Source organism: Mustelus asterias, chromosome 26 (assembly GCF_964213995.1).
Source record: "Mustelus asterias chromosome 26, sMusAst1.hap1.1, whole genome shotgun sequence".
NCBI classification, from domain to species: domain Eukaryota; kingdom Metazoa; phylum Chordata; class Chondrichthyes; order Carcharhiniformes; family Triakidae; genus Mustelus; species Mustelus asterias.
Window position 1 is genome coordinate 27,995,482 of NC_135826.1, and position 13,173 is coordinate 28,008,654.

The 13,173-nt window shown below is 45.3% G+C and overlaps 1 protein-coding gene across 2 annotated transcripts in view; it reads left to right on the plus strand.

Annotated features, from left to right (window-relative positions):
* The window catches only part of mfsd12a (major facilitator superfamily domain containing 12a), a 78,865-nt gene that overhangs the window by 56,922 nt on the left and 8,770 nt on the right, over positions 1-13,173 (plus strand). The window contains exons 8-10 of one of the 2 annotated variants that reach the window (XM_078198340.1): positions 6,743-6,837; positions 7,723-7,853; positions 12,481-12,643. In XM_078198340.1, coding sequence (XP_078054466.1) covers positions 6,743-6,837; positions 7,723-7,853; positions 12,481-12,548 — 294 coding nt within the window. In that variant the 3' untranslated portion in view covers positions 12,549-12,643. Of the gene's footprint in view, positions 1-6,742; positions 6,838-7,722; positions 7,854-12,480; positions 12,644-13,173 lie in introns of those variants that run through there. The other variant, XM_078198339.1, reaches the window with a different exon arrangement.

Consider the following 13,173-nt stretch of genomic DNA (forward strand, 5'->3'; position numbering starts at 1 on the left):
TTCTGGTCACAAACAGGGCATATAAAGACACAAACTTCTGTCAGTTGAGTTTGTGTCTTTATATGCCCTGTTTGAGAACAGAACTCCCACTCGCCTGATGAAGGGGCAGCCTGTTCCGAAAGCTAGTGGCTGGTGCTACCAAATAAACCTGTTGGACTTTAACCTGGTGTTGTGAGACTTCAGAATAGGGATCTTTTCACATTCACCTGGGAGTAGACGGGATGTCAGTTTAAGGCTTCATCTGAAAGACAGCACTTCCGACCAGTGTAGCACTTCCTCAGTAAAGTGCTGGGAATCAGCATAGATGTTTACACTCGTGTCCCCGGAGTGGATCATGAACCACGACCATCTGACCTAGGGAGGCAAGAGTGCTACTAACAACTGAGCCGCAGCTGGCACTGAGCACCACTTCTGTGTAAGCTGGCAACCTGTGAGCAGCTTTAGTGTCGGTAGATGTCCTGTAGAGACTGTTAGCACAGTCCCCATGTGCTTGGGTGGTACTATCTAAACTTGATGTGTTAATACCAGTCAAGCTTGTTGCATGTAGAACCTTGCGTGCCACCTATTGAGGAAAGAATGTTCTGATATTATTCATTAAATTTGGAAACAAAGAAAATGTACTTCACTAACAGAAGGCTATTCAACCCATCATACTTTGAACTATCCATCCCAAACCCACTTCCAGCTCTTGCCCTTGAGATGTAGATGTTTAATATAGTGAGTGCTTCTGCCTCTACCACCCTTTCAGACTGAGCTCCAGACCCTGCAGCCTTCTGGATGTAAATATTTAAGACCGGGGTAAAGGGATGGGAGTGCTATAGTCAAAGGTAGGGTTCTGAAGACTGTGGAGGAACAGCGAGACCTTGGGGTCCATATCCACAGATCTCTAAAGGTTGCCACTCAAGTGGATAGAGCTGTGAAGAAGGCCTATAGTGTGTTAGCTTTTATTAACAGGGGGTTGGAGTTTAAGAGCCGTGGGGTTATGCTGCAACTGTACAGGACCTTGGTGAGACCACATTTGGAATATTGTGTGCAGTTCTGGTCACCTCACTAGAAGAAGGATGTGGAAGCGCTGGAAAGAGTGCAGAGGAGATTTACCAGGATGCTGCCTGGTTTGGAGGGTAGGTCTTATGAGGAAAGGTTGAGGGAGCTAGGGCTGTTCTCTCTGGAGCAGAGGAGGCTGAGGGGAGACTTAATAGAGGTTTATAAAATGATGAAGGGGATAGATAGAGTGAACGTTCAAAGACTATTTCCTCGGGTGGATGGAGCTATTACAAGGGGGCATAACTATAGGGTTCATGGTGGGAGATATAGGAAGGATATCAGAGGTAGGTTCTTTACGCAGAGAGTGGTTGGGGTGTGGAATGGACTGCCTGCAGTGATAGTGGAGTCAGACACTTTAGGAACATTTAAGCGGTTATTGGATAGGCACATGGAGCACACCAGGATGATAGGGAGTGGGATAGCTTGATCTTGGTTTCAGATAAAGCTCGGCACAACATCGTGGGCCGAAGGGCCTGTTCTGTGCTGTACTGTTCTGTTCTGTTCACCCTATTCCTCAATGGACAGAATTGAACCCATCCTCGTGGTGGGGAAACATGGTGGCCAGCCCCCACCCAGTGTTTATCCAGGCTTCCTCTTATTTCCAACTGTGCCATTTGCCTAAACCATTCCTTGAGGTAGCAAGTTCTTGACCTTGCATTTTGGATGACATTGAAGTGGAAAGCAGCATAAATCCAGTCTGTGGTGAACTTGTATCGATTTTCTTCCATTTTCTGTCTTTAATCTGGAGTTCATCCAAACCTCCACTGCCTGTGTCCTTGCACTCCCCAAATCCCAATCACTTACCAACCCTGTACTCCTCATGTCCTTATTTTCAAATAGCCTCCCCTTTCCCTGTCTGTCATCTCCACCTGACCTTCAAGAACTTCCTGCTCCTCCAATTCTGACCTTGTACATTCCCAATTTTAGATGCTCCACCACTGGTGGCCAGACTCTAAGCTCCGGAATTCCCTCCCTAAACTTCTCCTTCTAATCTGCCTCTTTTGACCCAGCTATTGGCCATCCCTTGTAATATCTCCTGCTGTGATTTGGTGTCAATTATTTTTGCGATATTAAGGGAATCAAGGGATTTGAGGTGGTTGGGAGGAAAATAGACCAAGGTGATTGAGGAAATACTTTTCTCGGTGAGTGGTTCAAAACTGGAAGGCACTGCCACAGTGTGGTGAATCAAGGCCTTCTAGAGAATTGGACAAAAGTAAATAGATAATCGGGAATCTGACTGGAAAACAACAGTCTGCGATCCCACTGTGTCCGATGGTGATGTGGCATCACCAATCGTGCTCTCAATCCTGGTACCTGCTGCCAAATGCATGAGAAGGACGCATAATGTGCCGTCTCCAAATAACAATGTAGAAGTGGGGTTGAGTTCCTGTTACTTGTTGGTTCACAATCACACGCAGTCTTCAAAAAAAAAGCACGAGGGAACTTGGTGTTATGTATTTTGTATTAATTCTTATTGGCTTACTGAGCTCCGCTGAATTCACTGGAAGTGATGTCCCTAGGAGAATGCGCACACCTGGAAAGAAAGCTATCTTATAAAACCCTTGGTAAGTGATTGGGATTTGGGGAGTGCAAGGACACAGGCAGTTGAGGTTTAGATGAACTCCAGATTAAAGACAGAAAATGGAAGAAAATCGATACAAGTTCACCACAGACTGGATTTATGCTGCTTTCCACTTCAATGTCATCCACCTGGGGAGGAGAAAATTCAGGAACAGAAAAATTGGACAAGAAGCTTTTCGCACATGCTCTGGACCTAACATGCTTGGTGGCCATGAGTAACAATCTGCGGTGGACTAGTTATAGAGCTGGGTGTAATTGAGAGGCTGAAAGCTCAGCCTTCTGTGAAAGAAAAATCAAGGTAGCTGCTGGAAATGTGTTGTGAAGCGTGCATACGGGAAACTTCATTCAGAAAAGTGACAGGTGTTTTTGGCATCATGGGATACTTTGAAAATGTGGAGCGATGGAGCACCTATGCCGAGCATTTTGCCTATTTTGCTCAGGCAAACAATAACAGTTGAAGATATTGGGGTGCCCACTCCCCTGAGCATGCTGGTGGGGTGGGGGAACACTTAATCTCAAAGTTTAGTGCAACTTGAGAAGCCAGGCACTAAAATATATGAATAGATCATAGATATTTTGCAAGCTGTTTTTTTTTTTTTGAAGCCTTTGGTGATTGCAGAATACTTCAGATTCCATAAAAGAAACCGAGGAGGGAGAGTCAATTGCACAATTCACGGTTGTGCTTAAATGACTTGCAGAATATTGAGTGTTTGGAGATGTGCTGAATGACACTATTTGGGACAGATTTGTCTGTGGACTGTGCAGTGAAGCAATACAGATGGGTATCTCTTTGTCTGCATCTATACACCATTAAATATCAACAACCAGTCTACGTTGTAATGCAAATTGACTTTCAAGATTGCCATTGCCACATAGTTAATCAAATTACTCAAGTGGGAATATCTTCTACTTTGAACAAGCAGGCAAGACACTAGTCACTTCTGGACAAGTGAGGAAGCATTGTCTGAGTGATCTGATACACTCAAGTGATGGATATGGTATTACAAGGGAAGACTTCTGAGCTAACAACTTGAAGCTGAATTACTCCAGGAGATTGGAGCTGTCAGGACAGTTGGGGCGTCTTCGAGTGATCATTCCACCACCATGAGAAAGTGAGTGTTAGAGAAGTTACACCAGGTCCATTGCAGAATAATACATGTGAAGGAAATAGCGAAGTTATTTCTGGTGGTCTGGATTGTATGTGAAAATTGAAGAGACAGTCAGAACATGTGGTTAGCACTGCTGCCTCACAGCGCCAGGGACCCGGGTTCGATTCCCGGCTTGGGTCACTATCTGTGTGGAGTTTGCACATTCTCCCCATGTTTGCGTGGGTTTCCTCCCACAGTCCAAAGATGTTAGGTGGATTAGCTATGCTGGCCTCCAGTCACTGTCTGTGTGGAGTTTGCACATTCTCTGTGTCTGTGTGGGTTTCCTCCGGGTGCTCCAGTTTCTTCCCACAGTCCAAAGATGTGTGGGTTAGGTTGATTGGCCATGCTAAATTGACCCTAGTGTCGGGGGATTAGCAGTGTAAATATGTGGGGTTATGGGAACAGGGCCTGGGTGGGATTGTGGTCAGTGCAGACTTGATGGGCCAAATGGCCTCTTCTGCACTGTAGGGATTCTATTCTATATTCTTCCTGTGTGAAGGTAAGAAATCTGGCACCCTTAGCACTGCTAGGTGATTATAAATCCTTTCTCTTATAATCCTTTCCAAAACTTTGCCCACAACAGAAGTAAGGCTCACCAGTCTATAATTATCAGGGTTGTCCCTACTCCCCTTCTTGAACAAGGGGACAACATTTGCTATCCTCCAGTCTTCTGGCACTGTTCCTGTAGACAATGACGACACAAAGATCAAAGCCAAAGGCTCTGCAATCTCCCCTCTAGCCTCCCAGAGAATCCTAGGATAAATCCCATCTGGCCCAGGGGACTTATCTATTTTTACCCTTTCCAGAATTGCTAACACCTCCTCCTTATGAACATCAATCCCATCCAGTCCAACAGCCTGCATCTCAGTACTCCCTCAACAACACTGTCCCTCTCCAGTGTGAATACCGACGAAAAATATTCATTTAGTGCCTCTCCTATCTCTTCAGACTCCACGCACAACTTCCCACTCCTGTCCTTGACTGGCCCTAATCTTACCCTAGTCATTCTTTTACTCCTGACATACCTATAGAAAGCTTTAGGGTTTTCCTTGATCCTACCCGCCAAAGACTTCTCATGTCCCCTCCTGGCTCTTAACTCTTTTTCTTTAGGTCCTTCCTGGCTAACTTGTAACTCTCAAGCGCCCTAACTGAGCCTTCACGTCTCATCTTAATATAAGTTCCTTCTTCCTCTTCACAAGAGATTCAACCTCCTTAGTAAACCACGGTTCCCTCACACGTCTGTTTCCTCCCTGCCTGACAGGTACATATTTATCAAGGACGCATAGTAGCTGTTCCTTGAACAAGTTCCACATTACAATTATGCCCATCCCCTGCAGTTTCCTTCCCCAACCTATGCCAGCTAAATCTCGCCTAATCGCATCATAATTTCCTTTCTCCCAGCTATAACTCTTGCCCTTTGGTATATACCTATCCTTTTCCATTGCTAAAGTAAACATAATCGAATTGTGGTCACTGTCACCAAAGTGCTCACCCACCTCCAAATCTAACACCTGGCCTGGTTCATTACCCAGTACCAAATCCAATGTGGCCTCGCCTCTAGTTGGTCTATCTACATACTGTATCAGGAAACCTTCCTGCACACATTGGACAAAAACTGACCCCTCTAAAGTACTCGAACTATAGCTTTTCCAGTCAATATTTGTAAAGTTAAAGTCCCCCAGAACAACTACCCTGTTACTTTCGCTCCTATCCAGAATCATCTTTGCAATCTTTTCCTCTATATCTCTGAAACTTTTTGGAGGTCTATAAAAAAAATTCAACAGGGTGACCTCTCCTTTCCTGTTTCTAACCTCAGCCCAAACTACCTCCGTAGACGAGTCCTCATCAAATGTCCTTTCTGCCACCGTAATACTGTCCTTGACTAACAATGCCACACCTCCACCTCTTTTACCACCTTCCCTGCACTTACTGAAACATCTAAACCCCGGAACCTGCAACAACCATTCCTGTCCCTGCTCTATCCATGTCTCCGAGATGGCCACAACATCGAAATCCCAGGTACCAACCCATGCTGCAAGCTCACCCACCTTATTCCGGATGCTCCTGGCATTGAAGTATACACACTTCAAACCACCTTCCTGCCTGCCAGTACACTCCTGCGACTCTGAAACCTCATCCATGACCTCACTTCTCTCAACCTCCTGTACACTGGAGCTACAATTCAGGTACCCACCCCCCTGCTGAATTAGTTTAAACCCTCCCGAAGAGCATTCGCAAATTTCCCCCCCAAGATATTGGTACCCCTCTGGTTCAAGTGCAGACCATCCTGTTTGTAGAGGTCCCACCTACCCCAGAAAGAGCCCCAATTGTCCAGGTATCTGAAACCCTCCCTCCTGCACCATCCCTGTAACCACGTGTTCAACTGCTCTCTCTCCCTATTCCTCTCTTCACTATCACGTGGCACGGGTAACAAACCAGAGATAACAACTTTGTTTGTTCTAGCCGTAAGCTTCCACCCTAACTCCCTGAATTTCTGCCTTGCATCCCCATCCCTTTTCCTACCTATGTCTTGAGTGCCGATGTGAACCACAACTTGAGGCTGGTCCCCCTCCCCCTTAAGGATATCGAAAACACGATCCGAGACATCGCGGACTCTGGCTCCTGGGAGGCAACACACCAACCGCGAGTCTCTCTTGTTCCCGCAGAATCTCCTATCCGTTCCTTTAACTATGGAGTCCCCAATGACTAATCCTCTACTCCTCTCCCCCCTTCCCTTCTGAGCCACAAGGACAGACTCTGAGCCAGTGACCTGTACACCATGGCTTACCCCTGCTAAGTCCCCCCCCCCCCCCCCAACAGCATCCAAAAGTGTACTATTGCGTTAGTGTTATTGTGCTCTGCTGCTTATTGATATGGGAGTTCTTCATCTCCAAGATGAGCTGAATAGTGACTTGAATTCTAACTTGGTTTTTTTTTTTTTTGCCCCCCCCCCCCCCCCTCCCTTCCAGCAAAGTGGGGCCTTTGTCTACGGCTCCATGAGTTTCACGGACAAAGTAGCAAATGGTCTTGGGGTGATCATTATCCAGAGTCTTCACCCTTGCAAGTAAGTCCAATTCATATGAACTTCGGGTTTCTCGAGCCTTGTGATTGGTTGGGTCATGTGGAAGTAACACTGACCCCTCCAGTCCAGAATGTTTGGGACCAGGATTTTTCTGGATTCTAGAATGACCAGAAGGGTGTGAACTGGATGTAACTATGTACCTGAGATATGACTGCCAAAATATTATAAAGCGCAAATATTTTTCCCGAGGTGCGTTGTTCAGCCATGAATTAGTACTACCCCCAGGCTGGGGAAAGTGCGGCAATAATAATTTGCAAACATAATCAGAAACCTGCGAATTTCTTGTCAATCAAAAATTGGCGATGTAACACCAGTGTGGAAGGTCTTGATTTTTAATTCAAACCTAATTAGCCAACTTTTCTTCCTCTGTCATCCGTCTTGCCCCTCTCCTATAATCTTTCCACTGAAATGGCAGAACTGTGAATATAACTAATGGCCATCATTCACAAATCATTGCGGCACAGTGGTTGGCACTGCTGCCTCAGTGCCAGGGACCCGGGTTCAATTCCCAGCTTGGGTCACTGTCTGTGTGGAATCTGCACGTTCTCCTGGTGTTTGCATGGGTTTCCCCCCCTGGGTGCTCCAGCTTCCTCCCACAATCTGAAAGATGTGCTGGTTAGGTGCATTGGCCATGCTAAATTCACCCCCTGTGTACCTGAACAGATGCCAGAGTGTGGCGAGTAGGGGATTTTCACAGTAACTTCATCGCAGTGTGAATGTAAGGCTACTTGTGATAAATTTTACTTTAACTTAGACGCTCCACTCAAAATGAGAGTTGTGTGCACTGATTCGGGGTGGTCGGGGGTGTGGTAGTGAGGGGGAAAATTCCAGACAACTGACATTTCTCTTTCTCTTTCTCTTTTTTAGGACTGAAAGTTGCTGTGCACAATGCAATCCGTTCTACCACCTGGTGATGGCATTAGTGACTGGTGCCATTGCGTGTGCAGCACTTGTTGCTTTAGGAGCTATCCGAATTTGGCCAATCAAGATTAGGAGTTGTAAGTAATAACTGGATGTATTTTTTAAAATGTGGTTTTCGGGTATTTTGAGCAGCTTTTGTTGTCCTTCAATAAATCTTACAATTTGAGGTCCTCTCAGTATTTCTCACCAGCAAGAGAAGCCTGGGTTCCCTCTGCTCTGTTTCCACATCTTGTCTTGTGTATCCCAAGCTTTCCTGGGAGAGTTGTGATGTCCCTGCTGCAGGATAATGCAAAGCAGACTCCAGGAGCTGGAGAGCGATAGGTCGGACTTGAAATGAGAATGGAGTGGGGCCAATCGTTTGGTGAATGGGAGTGTTTACATAGACTAAGATTTTGAACTGATTTTATTATTGTCACATGTATTAACATACAGTGAAAAGTATCATTTCTTGCACTAAAAAGACAAAACATACTCTTCATAGAGAAGGAAAAGGAGAGAGTGCAGAATGTAGTGTTACAGTCATAGCTAGGGTGTAGAGAAAGATCAACTTGGTAGGTCCATTCAAAAGTCTGACGGCAGCAGGGAAGAAGCTGTTCTTGAGTCGGTTGGTACGTGACCTCAGACTTTCGTATCTTTTTCCGACGGAAGAAGGTGGAAGAGAGAATGGCTGCTGTGTGTGGGGTCCTTAATTATGCTGGCTGCTTTGCTGAGGCAGCGGGAAGTGTAGACAGTCAATGGATGGGAGGCTGCTTTGCAGCAAAACCTGTGGTGGAATGAGGCTGGGAGTGGAACTGTTCCTGAGAGTTGAGTAGTGACCGGTGACTGAGGAGAGTAGTCAGTTCTACACAGCACCTAACGTGTTTAAACAATTCTCCCACGTTAAAACCCCTTGTACAGGTCATATCAACCATGACCAAATGGCAGAGCAGACTCGATGGGCCGAATGCCCTACCTAATTCTGTTCTTGTATCTTATGAACTTCGATGTTTTTTAAAAAAAAGTTACTCTTTGCTTACAAACTGATCACTCTCTTATTTTTAAATCCCTTTGATTTCCTTGGGTTTTAAGCAGTGTTGACAGGCTTGTAGACGGAGGACTTTGAGCAGGAAATTCTGCTTTGCATCAGTATTCACAAAGGAGAGGGACGTGTTGACTGGTAGTGTCTCAGATGTGTTGACCCGTTCGAAAAAATCTCAATTACAAGGGAGGAAGTGTTAGGTTTTTTAGGAAACATTAAGACCGACCAATCCCCAGGGCCGGATGGCATCTATCCTCGACTCCTCAGAGGCAAGAGATGAAATTGCTGGGCCTCTAACAGAAATCTTTGTCTCTTCACTGGACGCAGGTGAGGTCCCAGAGGATTGGAGGATAGCAAATGTGGTCCCGTTATTTAAGGAGGGTAGCAAGAATAACCCGGGTAATTATAGGCCGGTGAGCTTGACGTCCGTGGTAGGGAAATTGTTGGAGAAGATTCTTAGAGATAGGATATATGCACATTTAGAACTGAATAATCTCATTAGCGATAGACCGCATGGTTTTGTACGAGGGAGGTCATGCCTCACAAATTTGGTTGAGTTTTTTGAGGAAGTGACAAAAAAGATTGACGAGGGAAGGGCCGTGGATGTCGTCTATATGGATTTTAGTAAAGCATTTGACAAGGTCCCTCATGGCAGGCTGGTGCAAAAGGTTAAATCTCTCGGGATAAACGTGAGCTAGCTAGATGGGTGGAGAACTGGCTTAGCCATAGAAGACAGGGTAGCAGTGGAGGGGTCTTTTTCCAGTTGGAGATCTGTGACTAGTGGTGTTCCGCAGGGCTCTGTACTGGGACCTCTGCTGTTTGTGATATATATAAATGATTTGGAGGAAGATGTAACTGATGTGATCAGTAAGTTTGCGGACGACACGAAGATTGCTGGAGTTGCGGATAGTGATGAACATTGTCAGAGAATACAGCAGGATATAGATAGGCTGGAACATTGGGTGGAGAAATGGCAGATGGAATTTAATGCAGATAAATGCAAAGTGATGCATTTCGGTAGATCTAATGTAAGGGGGAGTTATACAATAAATGGCAGAACCATCAGGAGTAGAGACACGCGGAGGGACCTGGGTGTACAAGTCCACAGATCCTTAAAGGTGGCAGCACAGGTGGAGAGGGTGGTCAAGAAGGCATATGGCATGCTTGCCTTTATTGGACGGGACATAGAATATAAAAGTTGGTATATGATGTTGCGGCTGTATAGAACGTTGGTTAGGCCACATTTGGAATACTGCGTCCAGTTCTGGTCGCCACACTACCAGAAGGATGTGGAGGCTTTGGAGAGAGTACAGAGAAGGTTTACCAGGATGTTGCCTGGTATGGAAGGGATTAGTTATGAGGAGAGATTGGGTAAACTGGGGTTGTTCTCCCTGGAAAGACGGAGGATGAGGGGTGACCTAATAGAGGTGTATAAAATTATGAAGGGTATAGATAAGGTGAACAGTGGGAAGCTTTTTCCCAAGTCAGAGGTGACCAACACAAGGGGTCACGGGTTCAAGGTGAGGGGGAGCAAGGTTCAACACAGATGTCAGGGGGATGTATTTTACACAGGGTGGTGGCGGCCTGGAATGCACTGCCAAGCAAGGTGATTGAGGCGGACACACTGGGATCGTTTGAGACTTGTCTAGATAGCCATATGAACAGACTGGGAATAGAGGGATACGAAAGAATGGTCTAGTGGGCACATGAGCGGCGCAGGCTTGGAGGGCCGAAGGGCCTGTTCCTGTGCTGTATTGTTCTTTGTTCTAATCTTTGATCACTTTTTAAAATATCTTGGTTTATAATACACCCTAACCAAAAATTATAATTTGGAGCATGCTATTTGACTTCTGATTTGTAAGCCCTGCCCCGTGTCTGTTGTATGTCACAGAAGATTCCCAGGGGAACCCCACAATGCAAGGGATGGACATAAAGCAGAAGAGAATCTGAAAACCAGTGTGCGCACAAAGGCAACTCTCCCAGGACAGGTTCAATTGCCTTTGCCTCGTGTGTGGAATCATTCAGAAGTTTTGTTTTTGTACAAAAAATGCACAGAGTTTGGTCGAGTTGAGATGGCCACTGAGAGCTGGATATTTAAAACAACCTTTAACTGTGGTGTGTGTTTGGTTGGTTGTGTTCTTGCTGGTTGTTCATTAATCCATCCAAGTTTTCTTGGACCGCGTTTTGGATGTGACAATAGATGCAATTTTTATTTTGCTAACTGCAGATTGTGGATGACTTCTCTGTTTAATTTACAAAAAGGCTGTTGATCACATTAGGACCAATAATTCTGGGTGTTTTATGTTGCGAGCTTCATAATGCTGCGGTTAGTTGGGAAGTTTTGACAATCGGTTTCCCAAACGGTTGGTGCTGAATAAGATTAGAACTTGTTTTCAAGCAGCTTTCAGTCAATGCTGTACGTTCGGCCTGTGTCTGCTCCTTGTAGAACAATTCCATGTGTGCCATTTCCCCGCTCAATCCCCTGCAAGGTTCTTCCCGTAAGTCTCCATCTGATTTCCTTTTGAAATCATTGTCTTCTACATTGCCCAGACGAGAAGGACCCAGCCTCTGAGCTAAAATGCCTTCATCCCTGCCCATTCTGGTAATGCTACTCTGCACCCTTGCGAGGACCACCTTAAAGTATGGTGACTAGAACTTGAAGCAGTAGGTGTGCTGGAACTACAGCTTTTTATGAAGCAGTCATGCCCAACATCTAGATTAATCCAAGATTCATATTTCTAGCTCTGCAGTGATCCCAAAAATCATCTGTTTTATGAGCTACATGATGAGTGTTACTGGTCTAACACTTTTTTTTTACGCTCACTGCCTTTTTATGACGTTTTCAAATGCGGCGATCGCAAGTTACTTCCAGCAGTCGTGTGATAAGTGCAAACAGATCTGAATTATTTTCTGATTTTAGAGGAACCAGAAAGTGAAGAGTTGCAGCCAGCAACAGTTACTTTCTTTTGTGTGACATATTTTATAGCCAGAATGGTTTAACTTATTGGCGTCACAAGTAGGCTTACATGAACACTGCAATGAAGTTACTGTGAAAATCCCACCCCCCCCAAAGTCATCACACTCTGGCGCCTGTTCGGGTACGCCTGAGGAGGAATTTAGCATGGTCAATGTGCCTAACCAGCACGTCTTTAGGGCTGTGGGAAGAAACCAGAGCACCTGGAGGAAACGCGGGGAGAACGTGCAGGCTCCACGCAGACTCTGCACAGGCCCAAGCCGGGAATTGAACCCGGGTTCCTGACGTTGTGAGGCAGCAGTACCATCCACTGTGCCACCATGCTGCCCAATGGGGAAGTTGTTAGCTGGTGAAGGCAATGTATTAGCCCGGCTTTGCTGTTCTGTGTGATTTTTGCTGATGTACTGAGAGTGTTTGTAGGAAATTGCTGGTATCCAATGGGGAACATTTCACTTTTTTGTGTTTAAATCATGTCAAGGGTGCATTTTTTTAAAAAAGAAAAGGCTAAAATCCCCTCTTGAGGAAAGTGTCTGTGATTTGCGGGGCTATTGGCTTCAGATTTGGCTATGGCTGAGCTGCTACTTCTGTCCTGTTCTGTCTGCATGGCTGATGTATCAGTGAGTGCACTGAACTGGTCAAATTTAATCTGTAATGGGTGCACTCGATGTACAATTTCTGGTTACCAAAAACATTTCCTTTATCTGTATTTCAGGGCGAGACGAAGATGCTAAAAATGTTGAAAGCCAGCTCGGATTGACTGCAACTACGCTGGTTAAATAGAAAAATGAAATTTACTGCATGAAACAACTCTTTAAAAATTCACTAATCAGGAAATAAAAGCAGCTCCAAGATAAAGCTAACTCATCGAGCTCTAAACTCTTTTTAAAAAAAGCTATAAAATAAAAATAGTTTGCTTTAAAATTGTTGCAAGCAATAATCTTCATAAATATCTACCAAAACAACAGCAAGTTGCATATTTAAGTTTTTGGGGGATTCCTAATCAATAAGTTACTTCTGAGCTGGTCTCACTGTTTGTAATACTGATCGCTGCACAGCGCTCAGACATGACCAGATAATAATATTGATGTTGGTTGAGGGAGAAATATTGACCAGAACATTTTCATAGAATCCCTACAGTGCAAAAGGAGACCGTTCGCCCTATTGAGCCTGCACCGACGACCATCTCTCACAGGCCCTATCCCCATAACCCCACATCTTTACACTGCTAGCCCCCCCTAACACAAATCAACCTAACATGCACAACTTTGGATGTGGGAAGCAACTGGATGAAACCAGCAGATGCAAGGGGAGAATGTGCAAACTCCACACAGTTGCCCAAGACCAGAATCAAACCTGGTGCCATGAGGCAGCAGTACTAACCACTGTGCTGCCCTCTTGACAGAGC